Raw genomic sequence first — 19256 nt, 5'->3', positions numbered from 1 at the left:
GACAGATGGGCCCCAAAAGTCCAGCTGTTCTGACCCCGGGACCTGAGGACCAGGAGAACCAGCCAAACGGTGGGCTCTGCTCACAAGGCCACCGGCAGCAGGGTTGCCCCCAACCTGCCCAGAACCACACAGGAGAGGCAGCCTCGGAGCTGAGGGGGTGGGGGTGGGGTGGAGCGGGAGGCCTCGGGGGCGGGAACCCTGCCCCGCGCTCTGGTCTGCACGAAGTGCTGGGCCGGGCTCCACGGCCGCCTGGGGCCAGCCTCCTCCTCTTCCCACTGGCCGTGAAAGAAGGGAGGCCGGAGGAGACATGAGTGACTGAATTCTACTGGGCAGGGGCTGGGAAGGCTTCCCATCGCACAAAGGGCTGCAGACAGGATTAACTGAGACACTGCTGGAGGGCGGGGCGGGGGCTGGAAGGCTGAGCCCAGACACGCGGTCGGTCGGTCGCCACATCCCCAGGGAGGCGTCGGCACGCTCCTGGAACCCTCAGGCCGAGGCTGTCCCTCTAGGGGTTCTGCGCGGACAGCCCCGAGCCCCCCGACCTGGCAGCCCCGAGGCGGCGCCCAGAGGGCTCCGGTGGCATCCTCTCTCAAGCACCTGGCGCAGGTGTTCCGGGTGAGAGAGCCCTCACTCCCCTCGCCCAGAACCTTGTGTGAAGGGCCTTTTGAGACTCGGTCACTCTGAGGGCTCAGGACCCTTCGTAAGGTGGCTCAGGAACCTACCTTGTCCCCAGATCAATTACACTCTCACCCAGTGGGTTAACGGGGGTCCCACGGCTTCTGTGCCCCGCCACCCCCGCCCCCCCGCAAGAGGGCCTGCCCCTGGCCCCCATCAGGACTCACGTATTCATCCGGGTTGGGGTCCTGGGACTGGGGCTTGTCGGGGACCGCGGTGTCACAGTCAGGGCTGTAGTGCGTGCAGTGATCGTAAGCCGCCCGGTGGTCCGAGACAAAGAGCAGCTGCTGGATATCTCCCTGAAAGAAGATGAGAGCCCTGAGCAGGCGGCACGGAAGGGACCCACGTGGGGACCCAGGAGACCTGCTTGACACCTGAAAGCTTGTCCTCGGGGCCAGACCTCCTCTGGGAGAGCTGCTGCTTCCAAGAGCCCCTCAAGCCACCCATCCACCCACCCACACACCCACCCAACCATCCACCAGTTCACCTGTCTAGCCAGCCATCCATCCATCCATCACCCACACACACACCCATCCATCCATCAGACGCCTTTTGAGCGCCTGCCAGGTGCCAGACCAGTGCTCAGATTTTTGTCTCCTGCAGGCGATCAATGCAACCTGTGAATTCCTCAGCCCTAAACTCCAAGGGCTTGGAAGCACCCTGCCTCCTTCCCTGCCGCCCCAACCACAGGGGTAGGGAGTGAAGATTTTTTCAGGAGGCAAAATTCCCTACGACCCAGAAATTTCAATACCAAGGACTCAGATAGGTACATGAACAATTCGCCCAAATCAGTTCACCCCAGAGAGAGCTGCAGGAGGGGCTCCAGCCCACGGCCGCCCACGTTCACAGCCAACCCGTCCCCGCAGCCACGGGTGGGAGCAGCCCAGCGCGCACCGATGGCGCATGGATGGGGACCAGCTGCCATTCGTCCATGCGACGGAGAATCACTCAGCCAGGAAAGGGGATGCGCGGCTGACTACTTGCCGCAGGTGCATGGATCACCCCACCAGCCACTGAGCCTCCTGGTCTTTTCCAGGCATCCTCCCAGCAGCTGACAGCGCCACTGTCAGCTCAGGAGAGCATGCATTTTATTCCACTGTTCTCATCACGATGGGGAGACGACGCAAACGACAGGGCAGCTCCAAGGGAAGGGACAGCACAGGTCCCACAAACCCCACCAAACACCCGCCGTCCTGCAGGGCTTCGACCCCATCCTGCGGGAGTAAACTGGTTGAAGTGGTAATAACTGTGTTAATGACTCGTGTTTAGACAGCATTTCCTGTCAATCTGACGCTGGGCAGAGAAGCTCTCTGCGCCCACGAGGACCCTGCGGACTGCGCCCGCTTAATCCCCGTTCTGCAGCTGGGGGGTGATGAGCCCTAAGAGGCCAGCCGCCCAGCGCGGCAGTCACCGGGCAGGAGAGCGGGGCCCCATCGCCACATGACCCGCCGAGCTCTTGGAGTTGGGGGAAGAAGGCGGAAGGATGTGGGGACGCTGGACTCCGTCCTTGGAGACAGCGCCCACACAGGGTCATCAGGGGCGATGCCAGGGCTGTGCTCCTTGCTGCGCATGCGTTTTCCCCAGAACCCGTTCTGTGTGACAGTGAAGGACGGGCCTGAGGCCACTGCGAAGCCATCACCAGTGGGTCCTGGGGTCAAGGTGCCAGGGCTGCACCCAGAGGGCGGCACATTCTCGTGGCTCATCTGCACCTTCGCTCCTTCGGGTGGAGAGACCTCTCTGGACCTTGGCTCAAGCACAGCTTCCCCTCCTCCAGAAAGCCCCTGGCGCGCCGGCGTGCAGCTCTGGGGGCCCTGAGGGGCCCCCCGCCATGCGCTCCGGGTCCCCGCACACAGCCCTCCGTCCCTCGGCCTGGTGCCGGCTACTGGGCAAGGCTCTGTGTGCACCTGCTCCTTGTCGCTGCAGGCCGCTCTCCTCCAGGGAGACCCCTGACTTGAGGTCTGGCCGGAGCAGGACAGGCACTGCACTTGGACGAGGGACAGCCCAGAGCACTGGACACGGTGACAGTGAGCCGGCTCCAGGGACAGAGGGAATCCCCACCCCCGGGGCGCGCGGGGAGGAGCTGCTCTGCACAACACTTTCTGGCTGTGTGGCCCTCGTCAGCCCGCTCACCTCTCTGAGCCCCTCTCTCTCTGCTGCGAATGAGCATAAAGGTGCTAACATCCACCTCACCTGGTCCCGGGGGCTACGGGCCCCCCGGGCAAGACTCCGTGTACACAGAAGGTGCTCAGTAAGGAGCATTAAGGATTTGTGATCAATGGAGGGGTGCTCAGGAAAAGTCCTGGGTGGGGGCAGGATCTGAAGGCATTAAGAGGCTTTGAGGTCCCAAGGGGTGAAGAGTGGGTCGCTGGCAGCACCCGAGTGAGGACGGCAGGACAGCGGCACTGGAAAGGGGGCAAGAGGGCGCACGCGGAAGAGCCAGTGAGGGGAGGTCGTGGGGCCGAGGGGGACGCAACAGGAAGCGGGTGTCAGCCCCCTAGGAGGGAGGAAGGATGAGTGTGTTCACCGCAGGCAAAGAGCCCGGCTTGCTCTCAACCACCCGTCCACGCACAATCGCCCACTACCCGGCCACCATCCATCCTTCCATCCGCCCATCCATCCATGACACATCCGTCCATGGTCCTTCCACCCATCTACCCATGACCCACGCATCCTTCCATCCACTCATCAAAAGCAACTACTGAGCACCTACGAAGTGCAAGCCGCTGCACCGCGCACGAGGGACGCAGCCGTGGCCCAGAGCCACTGCCTGGCGGTGCCCACGGCCGCCCCGACACCACGGGCTTGCCTTGCGCCTCACGCGTAAGGCACCGTCGTACCCAGACCGTGAATTTGTCAGGTTTCCATCGACGTCCCCACCAGTCCCACTGCCCCCTTCTGGCCAGAAGCCTGAGGCTGCCCTTGACCCTGCACCCCGGCTCTGCCGAGGCACATTAGTAGGCACCTGCAGGGCAGGGCCATGAGTGAAGCCAGAACACAGCGGCCACCTGCACACATCAGAACCACAGGCCCAGGCAAAGAAGGCGCACCCGCCCTGCCTGTCCATCTGGCGAAGGTGAGTGAGCCCTTTCCCTGGGCCAGATCCTGGGCTGGGCCAGGAGGGGAGAGAGAGGTGCGAGGGGGCCAGATGTGGCCTCTCATTGCCAGACTGTGGCAGGGCTGGGGGACATGCCACCCAAGGCCACTAAGCCTGGGTCCAGAGATGGCCTCTGGGGTCTGTGAAACAAGGTGCCGGCCGCGTGCACTGCTCTGGGGACAAGACCCTTGCCCTCCTCGGCTTCCCAAAGGCTCAGTGGGAAACCGATCCAGAGACGGGTGGCAGTCCTGGAGCCCAGAAAAGGCCCACCCCTGCCTGGTCCCTGAGGCACGGTTCCAAATACGTGGCCCCCCAACCTGGGTTTGAAATCCCCCATGATGAGTGAGGGGCTTGGAACTCCCTCCCACCCCCCACCGCCCCGGCGGCCTTACTCCAGGCAGGCGGCCCTGAAGTGGACAGCTCCTCCTTCCAGCACACACACCTCCCCGTCAGCATCACCTGACCCAGCCCAGCAGCAGCCTCTCTGCCCTCCTGCCACTGGGACAAGCGGGCGTGCGGGGGGTGCTGCCCGCTGTGGCCCTAGCCCCCGCCCACCCCCACTGCAGCGAGGAGGGCGTCGTGGCGGCAGAGCAGGGGAGGAGCCCCACACACACCCCTCAGCACCGGGCAGGAGGCTTTGCTCTGCAAATTCACGCCCTTCTCCCTTCGCCACCCACGGGTGTCAGGGGCACCAGGCCCTCGCCCTTGTTTCAAACTGTCCAGCAGAACCATACGCCAGAACCGGTGACTCGAAAGCACATATTTTCATTAAACAACATGACTTCTAGTTCAAGTTTCATCCCACTCAGATACAACATTTTCTCCTTCCACCTGGCAGCCTGACGTCTGAATACACGTCCTCCATGCAGTGACTGGAAGGAAGGAGGCCGGGGCCCCTGGGGGCAGCATGACCCCTGGGGGAGCCCCACGATGGAGCTGCGAGCACACTGATCGCAGCAGTCTGGGCAAGGGCCTGTCTCCCCGCAGAGCCAGGTCCACGGGCCGTGCACGTGGCCGGTGTCCCCGTGTCCCTGTCTCCCAGGGCTCCCAGCCCAGCACCGGGCCTCCCAGACCTGCACACGGTGGCACTCAGGCCCCACAGCGGGCGGTGAGCAGGGCTGAAGACCGGGGCGTCCACACCCACGAACCCGAGCAGAGGGGTCTCCCACCACTCAGCCCTGGTTCTGGAGTGGGAGCACGTTGGTGCAGACCAGCCCCAGCCAGGCCTGGCTCCCGCCTGCCCGCCCGCCCACCCCGCCACGTGCAGGAGTGAACGCGTGATCAGCCGAGGGCCCTGCAAGCGTGGAGCCCCCTCATTCCCAGCGTCCACCCTCCCCGGCAAATGCCCACACGTGTTCAAAATCCTTTTTCCCACCAAGTCCTCTGGTGGGTTTTGGCGCCAAAAAAAACGCCCATTTGTTCTGTTCAGAGGGCGGGGCCCTGGCCCCCCACCCGTCGTGGAGAAGGGGAGGCTGAGGTGCAGGCGTGAAGCCCCCCAGAAGCTCTACCCCTGGGTCCTCGTCTGGAGCCCCGTCCAGCCCACCCACTACCTCTTTCCTGCACAGGGGGTGGCTGAGCCCCCCATCAGGAGCAGGGAGCTCCGGGGCAGGACCCTGGGGTGACACGGGAGTGGCACCAGCTCTGCCCCCAAACTCCTAGACGGAGCAGGCGCTGCCGAGTCTTCAAACCGCCCACGGGTATGTGTGCAGCCAGGTGCTGCCTTGGTGCCACCTCCCGGGGGTGCGGGGGGCAGGGCAGGGAGGGGCCCAGGATGCTGCCCCCACAGCCCCCAGCAGCAGACCCCACCGAGGACTGGGCGGAGGAGCCGGGGCTCAAACCCATCCCGCATGACCCAAGGAAGCCACCGACAGCCCCTCTCTGGCCACACGGGGGGACCAGGTCAGCACAAAGCCAGGAGGCACGGTGGCCCCGCCCTGGGCCGGGGGTTCCAAGCCCTCTCCCCTCGGGCCGATGATCGCTATCCTGACTAGAGATGGGACAGTTCCTGGCCCCAAAGGCACTGATGGAGTGCTGGGGGGCGCAGGCAGCCATGGGGACAGGGGGCGGCTCCGGTGTCCAGGGGCGTCACACTCAAGGACACCCGCGTCCCTGAAACCCGTGACCGTCACGAAATCTGCCCCGTGGAGGCCTCCAGGGCAGAGGGAAGTCCTGTCTCCTCCGGCCCCACCCGCAGCAGGGGCCGCCTCAGACACTCTGTCCTGAAGGGCTGGTGGGGTGCGTGGGGTTCGGAGCCGTAAGGCTCTGGTCGTTGTGGCGCACAGCCAGGACTGAGAGCCGCCCCCTTAGTCCTCCGACAAGCTCCCAGCTTACATCTGGGCCAGTGCAGCCCCCCAGGGGGGCGCCCCCTTCCACCCCCAGTGACGCCTCAGGACGCCCTCTGTCCCTCCTGGAATGTCCCACTAGAGCAACCACTTTCCCTCTGGAGCGAGGGGCCCGTGGGGGACTGTCCCAGGCCCACCGGCCACCAGCAGGCAGCCCCAGACAGGACCAGCCTCTGGGAGCCTCAGCTCCCCAGCCTCCTCCACGCCTGGCTGGACCACACAGACGGCTCCGCCAGGAGTGTAGAAAACCAAAGCAGACCCGCCGCGGGGACAGGAAGGAAGCCAGGGATGCAGGGTCCGAGCTTGCGTCTCAGGCTGGGGCCGCCGGGACCTCATGTCCCGTGCAGAGACCCCGTCCCCGTCTCCCGCAGTGCTTCGTCTCCTTGAGGCCAGAGGCAACCCCAGAATCCGTCTTAACCCAGGGACGCCGGCAGCCGCCACCCAGCTTGGAGGCGTCGGCCCCACGGCTGCCCGCAAACCGGTACATGTTGCCTTTCAAGTGTGAAACGAATGGTTTCAAGAGCTTTTCACCATGCCTCCAGTGACGGGAAACCAGCTCCAGCTCCAGGTGGCAGACCTGTCACGAAGCCCCGCCCCGCGGAGCCTTCGCAGGGGCTGCTGGTGGGACATGCGGGGCCCCCAGCCGCAGCCCCTCGGAGCCCGGGGAGCGCCAGGGGACAGCCCCAGCTCCGCTGCGCCCCTGGGACGTCCTGGCATCCTGCCTCCCTGCCCCTCGCAGCTCAGCCCAGGCAGGGCTTCTCAAAAGGGGTTCCGTGGAGGGGCCTGGGGTCTTCAGCAGATTTTACACATCAGGCTGCCCTGGAAGATGTTACGTAAGAAAGGGCTTCCAGGGTTTTCTTAGAAAGTCAAAACCCTTGATGTAGTAAAATCATCTCATTTTACAGACTAGGAACCTGAGGTCAGCGGGGTGGACCCCCCTGGGCTCGGCAGTGGGTCAGCTCCCAGGTCTCTGAGTCCCAGGGACTGTGACGCCGGGATGGCTCCACTGTGCGCCTGGCCTCTGCTGGACACCCCCCGTGCATCCTCCCTGAGCCCCACCACAAGCCCCATCTTACAGATGGGGAAACTGAGGCAGTGAGGTCGAAGAACCATGCAGAACCAAGAGGGCCCGCCACATACCCCACCCCCGCGGCATTCACGCCACTCTCACGCTTGACCAGGGCCTGCTGGCCCCTCGTCCGTGACGGTGGCGGGCACTCACCAAGGTCCCCCACTGCCCTCTCCTCTCCCCCTGAAACCCCTGGTTTCCCCTCATCTGCTGTGATGGGGGTGGGACCCCGCCTCCCTGCACGGACGCTCTCCCCCTCTCCTCTCCCTCCCTGAGCCCCGCAGAGCCCGGGGCACCAGGAGAGCACCCGCACCTGAGCTCCTGACCGAGCACGCAGACCGCATGTCCCTGCAGGCCACCTGCTGGCAGCACCTCTCTCCGGGAGCCGGGAGGCCCTGAGCGCACGCCGCCCCCGACAGTGCGCCTCTGGCTTCCCCACAGGTCAGGACCCACAAGGTCACGCGCGGCCCAGCCCAGAGCGGGCAGCTGACCCACTGAGGGCACTGGGGTGGCACCAGCGGGCCTGGGACTCCATCTCCTCCTCAGCAGCAGCCCCCAGGTCCCGGGGCTGTCCCCACCCCGCCTCGCCCACAGCCCCAACGGATCGTTGACCGGTCAGCCTTTCACCTTCCCAGCAGCCTCCTCTGGCCTCCCCGTGCGGGAGCTGGAGCCCCGTTTCCCGTCTCCCACCTCACAGACGCATCCACTGAGGCTCCGGGAGGGGCTCGCTCTCTCAAGAGCACAGCGCGGGGGTCCCGAGGCACCACCCCGTGGGCCCCACCCAGAGCTGCCTGGGCTTCTTGGAGATGGAGTGGTGCACTGCAGCGCGCTCCCAGCTCCCGTAAACGGCACAGCCACTTCTCCCAGGCAGCCCTCCAAGGGCAGGTGCGCGCCCCGCTGCCTCACGGACACAGGCGGCCCCAAGTCCACACCTCTGGCCCCAGGCCGCCCCTCCAATTGCTCAGTTTAGCTCTAAAGGCCCCAGCCTCGGCAGCCCGGCGCAGCCCGCCCCGTGGTGGCCCCGCCACCAGGGAAGCAGGTGCCGATGCCTCGAACAGCAGCCCTCACTCGGATGACACCCTCATTCTCTCCTCCCACACGTCTCATTTCCACCCCCACCACGTCAGTGACGCTGGACGGAGCCCCTGGCAGCTCCCGCACCAGCCCGGCCCGGCGGTCACCGCGGCCTCTGCCTGCACGGCCCCGACGCCCGGGGTGGCAATGGGAGGCCCGTCTTCCTGCCCGGGTCAGGCCGGGCGGCCCTCGGGGACGCAGCCACCAGGACGCGCAGCACACAGGCGTCCTCAGCCCTCGCTGAGCCGGGCATTTTGCTGAGGGAACCCGTTCTGCCTTTTCCAATTAAGAGATTTTATCCAGACTGTGTTTCTGCTACAAGCTGAGGAAATTGCGAAGTTTTCATTGGAGAGCTTTGCGCCCCTGGGGGCTGTGGAGTCGGGAAACGTCTTTGCCCAAACGAGGGGGGCCCTCGCTCATGAATCCCAGCCTGGAGCGCCGGCAGCGGCTCCCTCTCATCCCGCGCCGGCTCCCAGGAGCTGTGCAGGCCTCCCCCGCCCGCCCGCGGCCCTGCCTGGTCCCGCCCCGCCAGCCCGGGGCTCCCGCCGCGCACTTGGCCCTGCCTGCGGATCCTGCAGCCAGTTTTAGCCAGAGCATTTCACACTCGTGCAAACGCAGACACGCAGGTAACCTGAGAGGACGGGGGCTTCCTGTCCGAGGCTGCGGGAGGGCGTGCCCTCTGTACGGCGAAAACGAGGGCAGCACTGGCCTTCCTGATGCCAGCCGCTCTGGCCACAAATCTGCCCCGCGCGGGGCTGACCTGGCGGAGCCGCCCGCGTGCGGCTGGGGGAGGATGCTGGGGGGGGGGGGGCGCGGGGCCCACACACCTGCGCTTCCATCCCAGCCGAGGGAACCTCATTGTGTTCCCAGAACGTCTCCTCGTCTGTACAAGGAGGGGGAGCAACACCAGCCTGGGGGCTGCTGGTGGGGAGCCCGCCCGGCCCCGTGAACGGGCGCTGTGCCACGGCTGCACATGCCAACAAGTGGCACGGAGTGGGCACACGCGTGCAGAGCGCCCGGGACCGGCACGCTGCTGCCTTCCTGCCTGGGGGAGCCGGGTGGAGCTGGACAGGTGGGGCCAGCCTGGAGGGTGGGGGGCAGGGGGCAGAGGGGCTTCTACGAGACACTTCCTTGACGTCCCAGGAGAATTCGCACAGAAAAGGCTTCCCCTTTCCTGTTCAGTCTCTCCTGGCCCAAACCGGGCACATTTTACATCTTGCTGAGGTATTTTCCATCATGACTCACAACAGAAAAGAAAGGGCCCCAAACCAGAGAGGGTCTAAACAATTCTTTCCGTGATTTGCAGAGCACCCGTGGAGGGTGTGAGAGACAGTTTAACATCATTCAGGTGAGTGTTAGAAAAATATCTCCACGCAGCTGGGAACCGCGTCCTCCTGCCCCCAAGGCCCTGCCTCGCCGGCCCACGTCTGTGAGCGTCCCCCCGCTACGCAGCCAATTGGTTCCCGTCCAATTCTCACCCATGCCGCCAGCCGGGCGCGGCCCCACAGTGCCTGGGGCGGAACCTGCGCCGGTGCGGGCTGCGTGTGCCCCCCGGGTCTCTACAAAAGGCCGGGGGCAGGGGCGGAGGCCGGATGGTCACATCCCAGCCCCATCCGACCCTGAAATTGGCCACAGTGATTAAAGGGTCAGCTTAGTGAACTCAGAGTGGGGACACCCCATCCCCAGACCGAAGGCAGCAGAGCCAGTGGCAGGGGTCAGGCTGGCTTATGGCACATACGACCCTATAAAGGGCGTGGGTCCCACAAACAGCCCCTGTCACCTGACCGGCCCTCGATACCTCACTCCGGACGCTGAGGCCCAGCCCAGCCTGGGCGGCATATAAGCAAAGCTGTCCCATCCTCCTCCCCTCTGGACCGTGGGAGCAGCAAGCCTGCTGACCGAGGGGCAGAGGCGACACACACGCTGGGACGGGCCCGCCGAGGAAGGAGGCCTGGGCGGCGCCGCGCGGGGGCAGTGACACGGGCGCCTGCGTGCTGGCCCCCACCAGCTGTGGGGCCTCAAACACATCGCGTGAACGCTCCAGGCCTCCGCGTGTGCATCTGCAAAAGAGGATAAGGTCTACTTTGAAGAGAGGTCCTGAGGACTCAGCGTGATGGTCTGAGCAGGATGCTTCATGGGCCTGGCACCCGGGGGGCTGAGACAAAGCAGCCACCATCATCACCACCATCACCGTCACCACCATCGCTACGTCCCCACCATTTACTTCACCACCACCACCGCCGCCACCGCCGCCACCTCCACCCCACAACCGCCATCTTCACCAACACCACCCCGTCAGCCCTTGATCCCTCACGAAAGCTCACCAGCCTCTCCCTCTGAAGGCAGGCAGCTCTGACTATTCATCTAACCAGCATTTTTCGCACCTCTGTGATGAGTCTATGGACACAAAGATGAATAGGCCAGTGTCCCTGACCTCAGACCTCAAGTTCTCATTGCTTCCTCAAGAGGTGCCCAGACGACCGAGTCACAACTCTGCCCGGGGAGGTCAAGGCAGGCATCCTGGGGCGTGGGCTCGGAGGGCGCCTGGTGGAGGAGGTGGATGCTGGAGGCCACATTCACATCCTGTTCGTGGTCCTCACTCCGCCACCTCCTCATCCGCCATCGTCCCCCCTGGTGAGACGCTCCACCTCCGGCGCCAGCACCCCCCAGCATCCCCCCAGCACCCCCCATCACCCACAGCCTAGGCTCAGACCTCGGGTCTTCCCGCAGCCTCGCCGGGCACAGTCCGGCCCTCCCTCCAGCATCCCGCCCTCTGTTCCGCCCCCGATGCTGCCACATCCCACCGGCTCGCTGGCGGGCTCAGCCTGCCTGGACCCCTGCACCTCCCCCTCGGGGATGTCCTACGGCCGCATCGTCCACCCACCCTGCATCTGCACAGTTGACTACTTTGAACCCAAGGGCGGAAATTCACATTGATCCTCACTGCATGTCACTTCCTTGGTTCCAGAACACGGTTCCAGCCTGAAACACCTTTCTGCTGCTTGTTCTGTCAACCAAGAGAATGATTCAGCATCATCTGTGACAGTCAGACCCCTACCCTCCGTGGGACCTCTCTGCAGGTCCACAGCCACGGTTGGGGACCTCTCGGTTACACGCAAGACACGTGCATCCCTGCCAGGGGGCCGGGCAGGGGGAGTGGCCGGGAGGGGTTCATTTTAGAGGCTGGGGCTGGTCCCCACACCCCACGCCAGCGCCCTCGTTCTGAGCAGACTTTGTGCTGTGATCTAGTGCCTCAAGCACAGGGGCATCGTGAACACAAGGCCACGTGGCTCGACGACTGGTCCCGGCTGCGGCGTGAGTGGTCCCGGCCGCGGCACGACCCTGGTCCCGGCCACCTCGACTGCAAACACTCACTGCTGGACGCAGGAGGGCTGGGGCGAGAGTGGCTGGCTTCTGGAGACAATCTGCCCCTCCCGATTCCTAAAAAGTGGCTTCAAACACCAGCTCCCAGAAGCACGCTCTGTAAGCAGAGGGCTGGGCTCTGGAGGAGGCCTGTGGAAGCCAAGCCTGAGGTGTGGGTCAGAGTCACCTCAGTGCCCTCGGGTCCCGGCTGCCACCTGCTCACTCCCCAGACCCTGAGAGACCTGCTTTTGGACAGACTCTGGACTGGCCGCAGCTGGACAGACACCACCTGGAGGGGCCTGGAAAATGCAGCGGAGACCAGAGAACAGTGATTCCAGACAGAAAGTGAGCAGGGCCAGGCCTAGGGGGAGGGGCAGGAAGGAGGGGGTCACTTTAACTGGAGACACTCCTAGTCCTTGGAACTCAAGAAGGACCGAGAACCAGGGGCTGGCTGGACGGTCACCCTCCAGAGGGGAGGGAGCGGGCAGTGACTGTCATGACGGAGAGTGAGACCCCTAAAGGGGCAGGGACAGGAGTCTGACACTGGGGTCCAGCAATTGCCCTCCTGCACCTGATCCAGGGAAGGGTCCAGACCGGGGCCCAAAGTCCAGCTCTGCACTGACTTCCCTGCTGTGTGACCTTGGGCAGGTGGCTCTACCTCTCTGGGCTCCTCGGAGCCAACACAATGCATGTCTCCCAGGCTCCATGAAGGCTCGTCAGGTGGAAGAGACCAAACAGTGCCGCCTCCACACGTGCCTGCGTCCTGGTGCTGAGAGCTTCCAGACAAACCAGGGGCCCAGACGGGAACCGGCTGGCATGGACTTCCCACGTCCTCGGAGATCAAGGCGGCAGCAGCCATCGAAGGCCTCTGACGAACGCTCTGCTCTGCACGGCCGTCAGAGGCCCCCTCCCCCCGGCCCCTCCAACCCCGGGGTGCCCTCAGCAGGTGGGCACCAAGCCTTGAGAGCCAACCTCGTTTCAGAGAGCTTCTCCTGAGGTGGTGGACGGGTTCACAGGGCGATTCACAGCCCGGAGCCACGGGCACCGACGGCCGGACGCCGGCCTGGGGAGCCCCCCCCCCCACCTCAGAGGGGTCTCATCACGCCCACAGCCTCACAGCCATGGCCATGCACATGGTTTGCAGGGAGGATCGAATCCAGCCCCTCCTCCACCTGCAGACCCTCGCCCCCTCCAGCCTGCCCACCGTAGGCAGGGCGGTACCCACAGCCACGGGACCATTACTGTCATGATAACCGAGGTAGGGAGCACCCTTCCTCCCCAAGTGGCCAGGACCGCCTGCAAAGTCGCGCGACGCGCACGCGCCCCAGGGCCCTCCCTCTGGAGCTACCGCGGCCTGCGGGCCACCAGGCACCCAGCCTCCCACAGGACCCACAGTGCAGAAAGTCCCGTGTGAGCTGCGGGAAGGGGCCCTGCTGCTCCCAGTCTCCAGGGAACAGCCTGCAGCCCTCTGGGCCAGGCAGCGGGACGTCCCACGTCCGCAGCTCGTGGGCAGAAGCAGGGCCCGCCTGACGCTGTGGGGTCTCTCTGGCCCCCTCCTTGCCAAGCCCCGGGAGGAGACACCCCTCCCCTGACCCCGGCTGCTTGACTCCACAGGGATCACCAGCACCCAGGGGGACCCAGGCCAGCATTTCCCACCCCCGGAAACCCCTGCTCACCCGAGGAGCGATTCCAGACGAAAGCCCCTGGCTCAGACATCAACACGAGACCGTGCAATCTCGCCACCGTCACCCTGCCCCCGCCGGCCTCACCCTGATGCCCCGTTGGCCACTGGCCCCATCCCGCAGGCTCCCGGCCATCTGCCCCAGGCAAGGGTCCAGGCCTTCCTGGACCTGAACCGGAGATCAAAACGCACCTCCAACTCCCTGCACGTGGTCCTCAGCGGCCAATCCGCCACCCACGCAAACCAGAAGCTGCAGAGGTGACACTGGAGCAACAGATAGTGTCAGACTGACAAAGCCGTGGGGAGTGGACAGATGGAGAAAAGTGCCAACGAGGCACGCCCAGCCACGCTCAGCCCCCGCAGGAGGAGCGCGCTCCCAGCAAAGCGTCCCCGAGTGTGACGGGACCCAGGAGGCCCACACAGCCCAGCCCCTCAGCACCCCCACACCACACCCCTCGTCACCCAGGTGCACGCTGGTCAGCTCGCGTTCACCAGACTGGGTCCTGCACCCCAGGGGGCCCGGGACAGGCTGCTTCTGGAGTCATCCAGGGTCAGAGGTCACAGCCTCGGCCTGACACCCGCTCACGGCACCCTCTCCTTCGAGACCTTGTTGCCAGGTCCCGTTCACGTCGCAGGGGAGGAATCCCAAGCCGCCTCCCCGGCGGTGGCCCCGCTCCTGCCCCAGGAAAGCTCAATTCCAAGACCATGTGAGTGGAAAAGCCAGGCCCCTGGAAAAAGGGAACCAGGGATCAGGTAAGGCACCGGGACTTTCCAGACGGCTGAGGGAGAGCAGGCAGAGCCGGGCTCGGTGCGCGCAGGCAGCGCCCTCACCTCCCCGCCAGCACCGGGGGTGTTGCAGGGAACGCTCCAGTTCGCAGTGTTTGGTCCTGCTGCCCCTTGAAACATTCAGCAGCTTAAAAGCAGATTTGGATCTCGGCCCAGAGCTCACTGGCTCCCCGCCCCTCGGGGCAGGGCTCCACCTCCACGCCCGCTCCTGTTTAAGGCTCGCCCCAGAGGAGGGTCCCTCCACCGCAGAGCCCCTCCCCACCGTCCCACCCTCCAGACCCCTCCATGGGGAACACCAGACACGGGCCAGCTCCAGACCCACGGAGAAGCCAAGGGAGGTGTGGGGTCCACCAGGCCGTCCCCACATTTCACAGCCCAGGCCAGTGAGGGTGCGGGGCTGGCCAAGGCCACCAGGCACACAGGGAAGGCCAGCTCGGACAGCCAGGCCCCAGCAAGCAGTTCGTGCTGGCTCCTCCTGGAAGGTGCCAGGGGGTTCCGGTGTCCTCAGGGCCAGCGCAGGACGAGGGCCAGAGCCAGGCCAGGCACCCACCAGCGCCGCCCTGGTGGGGGTCCCGTTTCCTTGGTCAGGTGGACAGAGGTGCCGGGGAGGCTGTGACCGTTAACACCCGCCCTCCGTCACAACGTCAGGACAGGCCAGCGGCCCTCAGCGACCACAGACCTGGGACCAGCCCCGCTGTGCTGCAGCTGCGCTGGGTGGCCTGCGGTGGGGGGCTCAGCCTCTCGGGCACTGGCTTACCGCGTGCGGGAGGGCAGAGCACGCAGGCGCTGCGTTGTCACGGGGCCCTGCTGGCGGCCCTGACTGGCTTCCCACCCAGCTTTGCCCCTCTCCACGTCCTGCCGGACGCGCTGGCCCTCCAGGCAGTCTTGTCTGCGCTTCCGAAAACACAGCGCCTGCTCCTAAGCCTGGGATGGAAGCGAGCCTTTCCCCGCGCAGGGAGGCGTGCAAGGCAACTCTGTAAGGACCTGACGCGCGGCCCCGACCTCCCCCAGCAGCAGAGCCTGGGCGGGGCAGGACAAAGCCCTGGGGCCCCCGGCTGCTCACAGTCCCAGGACACAGGCGCATCCCAGGAGAAGAGGTGACGCGGGACACGCAGCGCCCCGGGAACACCACCGTGGGTGCCCCCCCCCCCCCGCAGCTCCTCCGGCAGCCCCTCAGGGCACGCCCCTCCAGAGCAGGCCCACGCCTCTGAGCACCAAGGCGGCAGGACCCCCAGCCAGGCCTTTCCCTTTGGGCTTCTCAGCACAGGGGGCTGCCCGTGAGCCCAGGCAGCTCCATCGTCTGAGCTCAGCGTCCTGCCTCTAAGGCGGCGGGAGCCCCAGCACCTAACTCACCAGGTGAGTCTGGAAAAGCAGAGATAAGGGACAGCTCGTGACCCTACACCAGAGAGAGAGCACCCCTCGGTCACGGCCACTACCACGGCTGATGTCGCTGGCAGGTGGACACCGACGTGGGCCAGGACGGCCACGGCTCTGCCCACCAGGTCCGTGTGGTTCACTGTGGCCCTCGGGGGTCAGACCCCACCTGGCCGCCCCGCGACCCACGGCACTGGCCCCGCTGTGCCGTTTTACAGATGAGGACCCTGGGCTTGGAGACACGCAGCATGGGCTCCAGGCCACCAGCTGCGGGGACTGGGCTGTGCACCCCACTTCCTCCCCGGGTGGCTCTGGAAGGACTGGATGTCCAACGTCCCTACAGCAGGGCAGCGCCATCAGGGCCAGGCTCACACCGGGGCTGGCGAGCCGAGGGAGCCCGGGGCCGCTGCCCCCTGTCCCAGCCACACACGTGGGGCTGCACCGCAGGAAGCATTTATTTATCTTGGCCCTGAGGGCCTCCATCTCTGACTCTTACCCTCAGTGGCACTTCACTTTGGACAAAGGGGGCCTGTGTGGGGCCACGCGCACCCCAGGAAAAACCCCGGTGGCCCCTACATTCTCTCGAGAGTTGGGTAAATCCCTGTTTGGAAACCGCACAAAACACACCAGTCAGCGTGTGCCAGCGACTTGGCCCCACACCAAAGTACCCAGAATCCTTCCGGCTCCCCCAGCCTCACTTCAGGACAAATTGGCTTTTAATGAGAGGAAGTCATCCGTCCAGGGGAAGGATGTGGCTGCTGGGGAAACAGTTTTCAGCGGTGCTGGCCCCTCCTTTTAAAGAGACTTCCCAAGAACCAAAGTGGTTAATACAGCAAGTGTGTATTTGGGATCTGCTGCATGAAGAGTTACATCACTTTAACTGCAAAAGAAATAAAAACTCTTGTCTCACTTGGCCTGAGACAGAGTGGCAGGGACACGAGGACACCCAGCCAACCTGCTCCTTGCGCTGGGAGGGGCACCCAAAGGCATCGCCGCTTTCCATTGGTCTTTAGGAAAGACAGGGCACATTTTCCAACGTGAGCACATCCGACAGCCAGGGAGGCACGGAGCGAGGGAGATGCTGCCTTCAGAACATGAACGCCTTGCGGCTCACAGAAATCTGGTGCCCGGCGGCCACTCCCGCTCAAGTTGAGAGCCACGACCAGGAAGAAGGGCTCCCCGGAGTTCTGAACATCTTCCTGGGCCAATGATTCCGTCCAAAGCCCGCCTGCCTTCAGCCGCAGAGCAGGACCTGCCTTGTGTGCCGGAAGGCCAGGCAGAGGGGGAAACCCGGTGCTCTCCGGTTCAAGACCCGTTTCTTCCTGAAAATGACAAATGGGCTTCCTTCTCTGGTCTTGAACGTGGGTGACCACAACAGGATGCTGGCTGCGGGCCAGGCACAGGCGGCAGTTCTCACGCACGCCTCGTGCGCACGAGCATCCCGGGGAGGCGAGGCGGCCACCCAGGAGCTCTCGGTGTGCGAGCTGCGGAGCCGGGTTCCGCCCCCGGTGGTGCCCCTGGAGCATCCCTCCAGCGGCGGAGACTTGACAGGCCTGTGCTCACGGCAAAGCAGCTGTTCTGGCTCTTCGTTCAGGATCCTGATTTTTTTTTTAAGATGGGTAACGCTTGTTTCTGGATCTTTACAGTAAGACACCCTCTCTGCTCACCAAAGGCGCTAGACATTAGAAAGAGGTGACCGCACAGAAAAGCTGCCGCACAACCCGTGAATTCAAACCCCGCGCACGGCCCGCCCGGGCGCACCCACCCGCCTCCGCGTTCAGACCTCCAGCAGCAGAACGGGCAGCGGCAGCGACCCCGGCTCCTGGGCACCCAAGCCCAGCGTGTCCCAGCTGAGCCCGGCGAGCCCAGGTGAGCCCCAGTGTCTCTCGATGTCGACTCTCGGCACCCATGTTTTACAGGTGAGTCCTGAAGCTCCCCACGCCACCTGCTTTACCTGGATCCTCCTGCCAGCAAGATGTCTACACCAGCAAAAGCCCAGTCCCAGTCCACGAGACCCCCCAGAAGCCGCGCCAGCCTGGCCATCCTGCAGTTCATCCCCGGTCTCTGGGCAAGTCTGACAGTGCCAGCCGGATCGAGGCACCCAGCCGTCCCGGACGCCTGCTCCGCAGAACGGCTGCCAAGGTCGGCAGGACCACAGACCCCCCTTCACGTGCTGCCCCGCCCCCCTCGCTTCCACGTGAGGCGGCCGTTCTGGTCTCTCCCTGCGGCTCCACGTCCGACCCACTGGGCTCCAGGCCGCCCTTCCACCTGCTCCGACGCGGACTTATCGAGAATGGCAGGCTGCCACGTGCCAAGCACTTACTACAAGCATTCAACCTCGCGTAATTTTTGCCACGTTCTACAAAGTAGCTGCCTTTGTGACCCCATTTCAGATGGAGATACTGAGGGTTAGAAAGGTCAGAACACCCTGCCCGAGGCCTGGGATCAGCACGGGAGAGAATGGAGAGTCTGGCCCTGAGCCCGGCCGGCCCCGAGCCCGGCCGGCCCCTGAACTTCGCCGAATTCTGCCACGTCGCCCCAGTAGGACCCAGTAGAGAGATGAGGCCCAAACTTCATTCTCCCCAAGTGCTCAAAGCCCGACGGCCTGTTCGACCACCTGTTTCCACTGGCAGACACTCCTCCTACCATTAAATAGAAGCTTTCCTCCCCCGGGGCCCCCGGCTTGGCTGGCCCCAGGTCACCGAGGAGAGGACGGGCCTGCTGACGGCGACCACGCGCCGGCGACCACGCGCCAGCGTCCGCCCCGGGGTGGCGTGGGGCAGCCTGTCCCCCACGTACCTCAAACACTTCCTCGTCCAGAATCCGCGTGCCGAACACGATGATGCCGTTGACGTCAATCATGGGGTGGTCGCTACGGTCTAGGAATTTGGTGGTCTTCTTTTTACAGTCCAGGATCAACGTGACATTCTTCTTGTGGATGCTGAGAGCGATTCTGTGCCACCTGCAAAGAAACGGACAGCCCGTGCAGGTGAAGGACAGCTCGTGTCACAAAATAGCGGCATGAGGGACCCTGCTGCCAAAGCCCTGCAGACCTGGGAAGAGGTCCTGCTTCCCGCAGCGTGGCGGGGGCCAACTGCTCTGAGCCGACTCCCTGCAGTCAGGCAGGCTTGGGCACGGGTCCACACCGCGTGCACGTGAGACCCCCGCACTCAGGCCCCAGGTGTCTCACGTCTGGGACGAGGCCAGCCTTCCAGCCCTGAGCACAGCCGTGAAACCGGGCGTGGGCTGGTCAGCGGGTCAGAGGCGGGGAGGCCTGGTGGTGCACCCTTGTGCTGCTCGGCTTCTCCGACAGCAAACTGCAGGCTGTCAGAGAAGCTGAGTCTGATGGGAAATGGTGGAATTGACGGGCCTCCATGAAACTCTCGATGAGAAACGCGGGAATCACAACCTGGGGTCTTCAAGGATCATGACACGTGGCCTCAGACGTGTCAGCCACAGAAGAGGTGACTTTCAAACTACCAGGGTTTAGGGGTGCAACCAACAGAGAATTCTGGAAAGACTTGGCTCTTTTGGGTTTTGTTTTTTAAAATCACTCACTCCCACACCTGTGTCTGTATCCTTAAGGGTACAGTTTTAAATTCTTTCAGGACAGTCTGGGTGGAACTACACAATCTCCCTTGTCCCCTTGGACACTAAGAGGCCAGCATCTGATGTAGTTCAGAGCAGTTTACAAAGGGGACATGGAAGTCGGGGAGAAGAAAGGTTCCCCAGAGCCACAGAGGGTGACCCAAGACCAAAACGCAGCTCCCAGGACCCCCAGCCCGGTTCTCTCTCTGC

The 19256-nt window shown here is 64.5% G+C and overlaps 1 protein-coding gene across 4 annotated transcripts in view; it reads right to left on the bottom strand.

Moving 5' to 3' along the window:
- Positions 1-19256, bottom strand: part of COL5A1 (collagen type V alpha 1 chain) — a 143430-nt gene that overhangs the window by 85205 nt on the left and 38969 nt on the right. For all 4 annotated transcript variants that reach the window (XR_012506641.1, XM_074362646.1, XM_074362647.1 and 1 more), the window contains exons 4-5: positions 18258-18420; positions 843-974 (exon numbers count right to left, since the gene is read on the bottom strand). Coding sequence is in view for 3 of the 4 variants with exons in the window: in XM_074362646.1 (XP_074218747.1) it covers positions 843-974; positions 18258-18420 (295 nt within the window). In the remaining variant the exon portion in view is untranslated. The remainder of the gene's footprint in view (positions 1-842; positions 975-18257; positions 18421-19256) is intronic.

This window comes from Camelus bactrianus, chromosome 4, assembly GCF_048773025.1.
Source record: "Camelus bactrianus isolate YW-2024 breed Bactrian camel chromosome 4, ASM4877302v1, whole genome shotgun sequence".
Lineage (NCBI taxonomy): Eukaryota > Metazoa > Chordata > Mammalia > Artiodactyla > Camelidae > Camelus > Camelus bactrianus.
The sequence above is the reverse complement of the archived record's forward strand: the minus strand, read 5'-3'. Positions and strand labels throughout refer to the sequence as shown.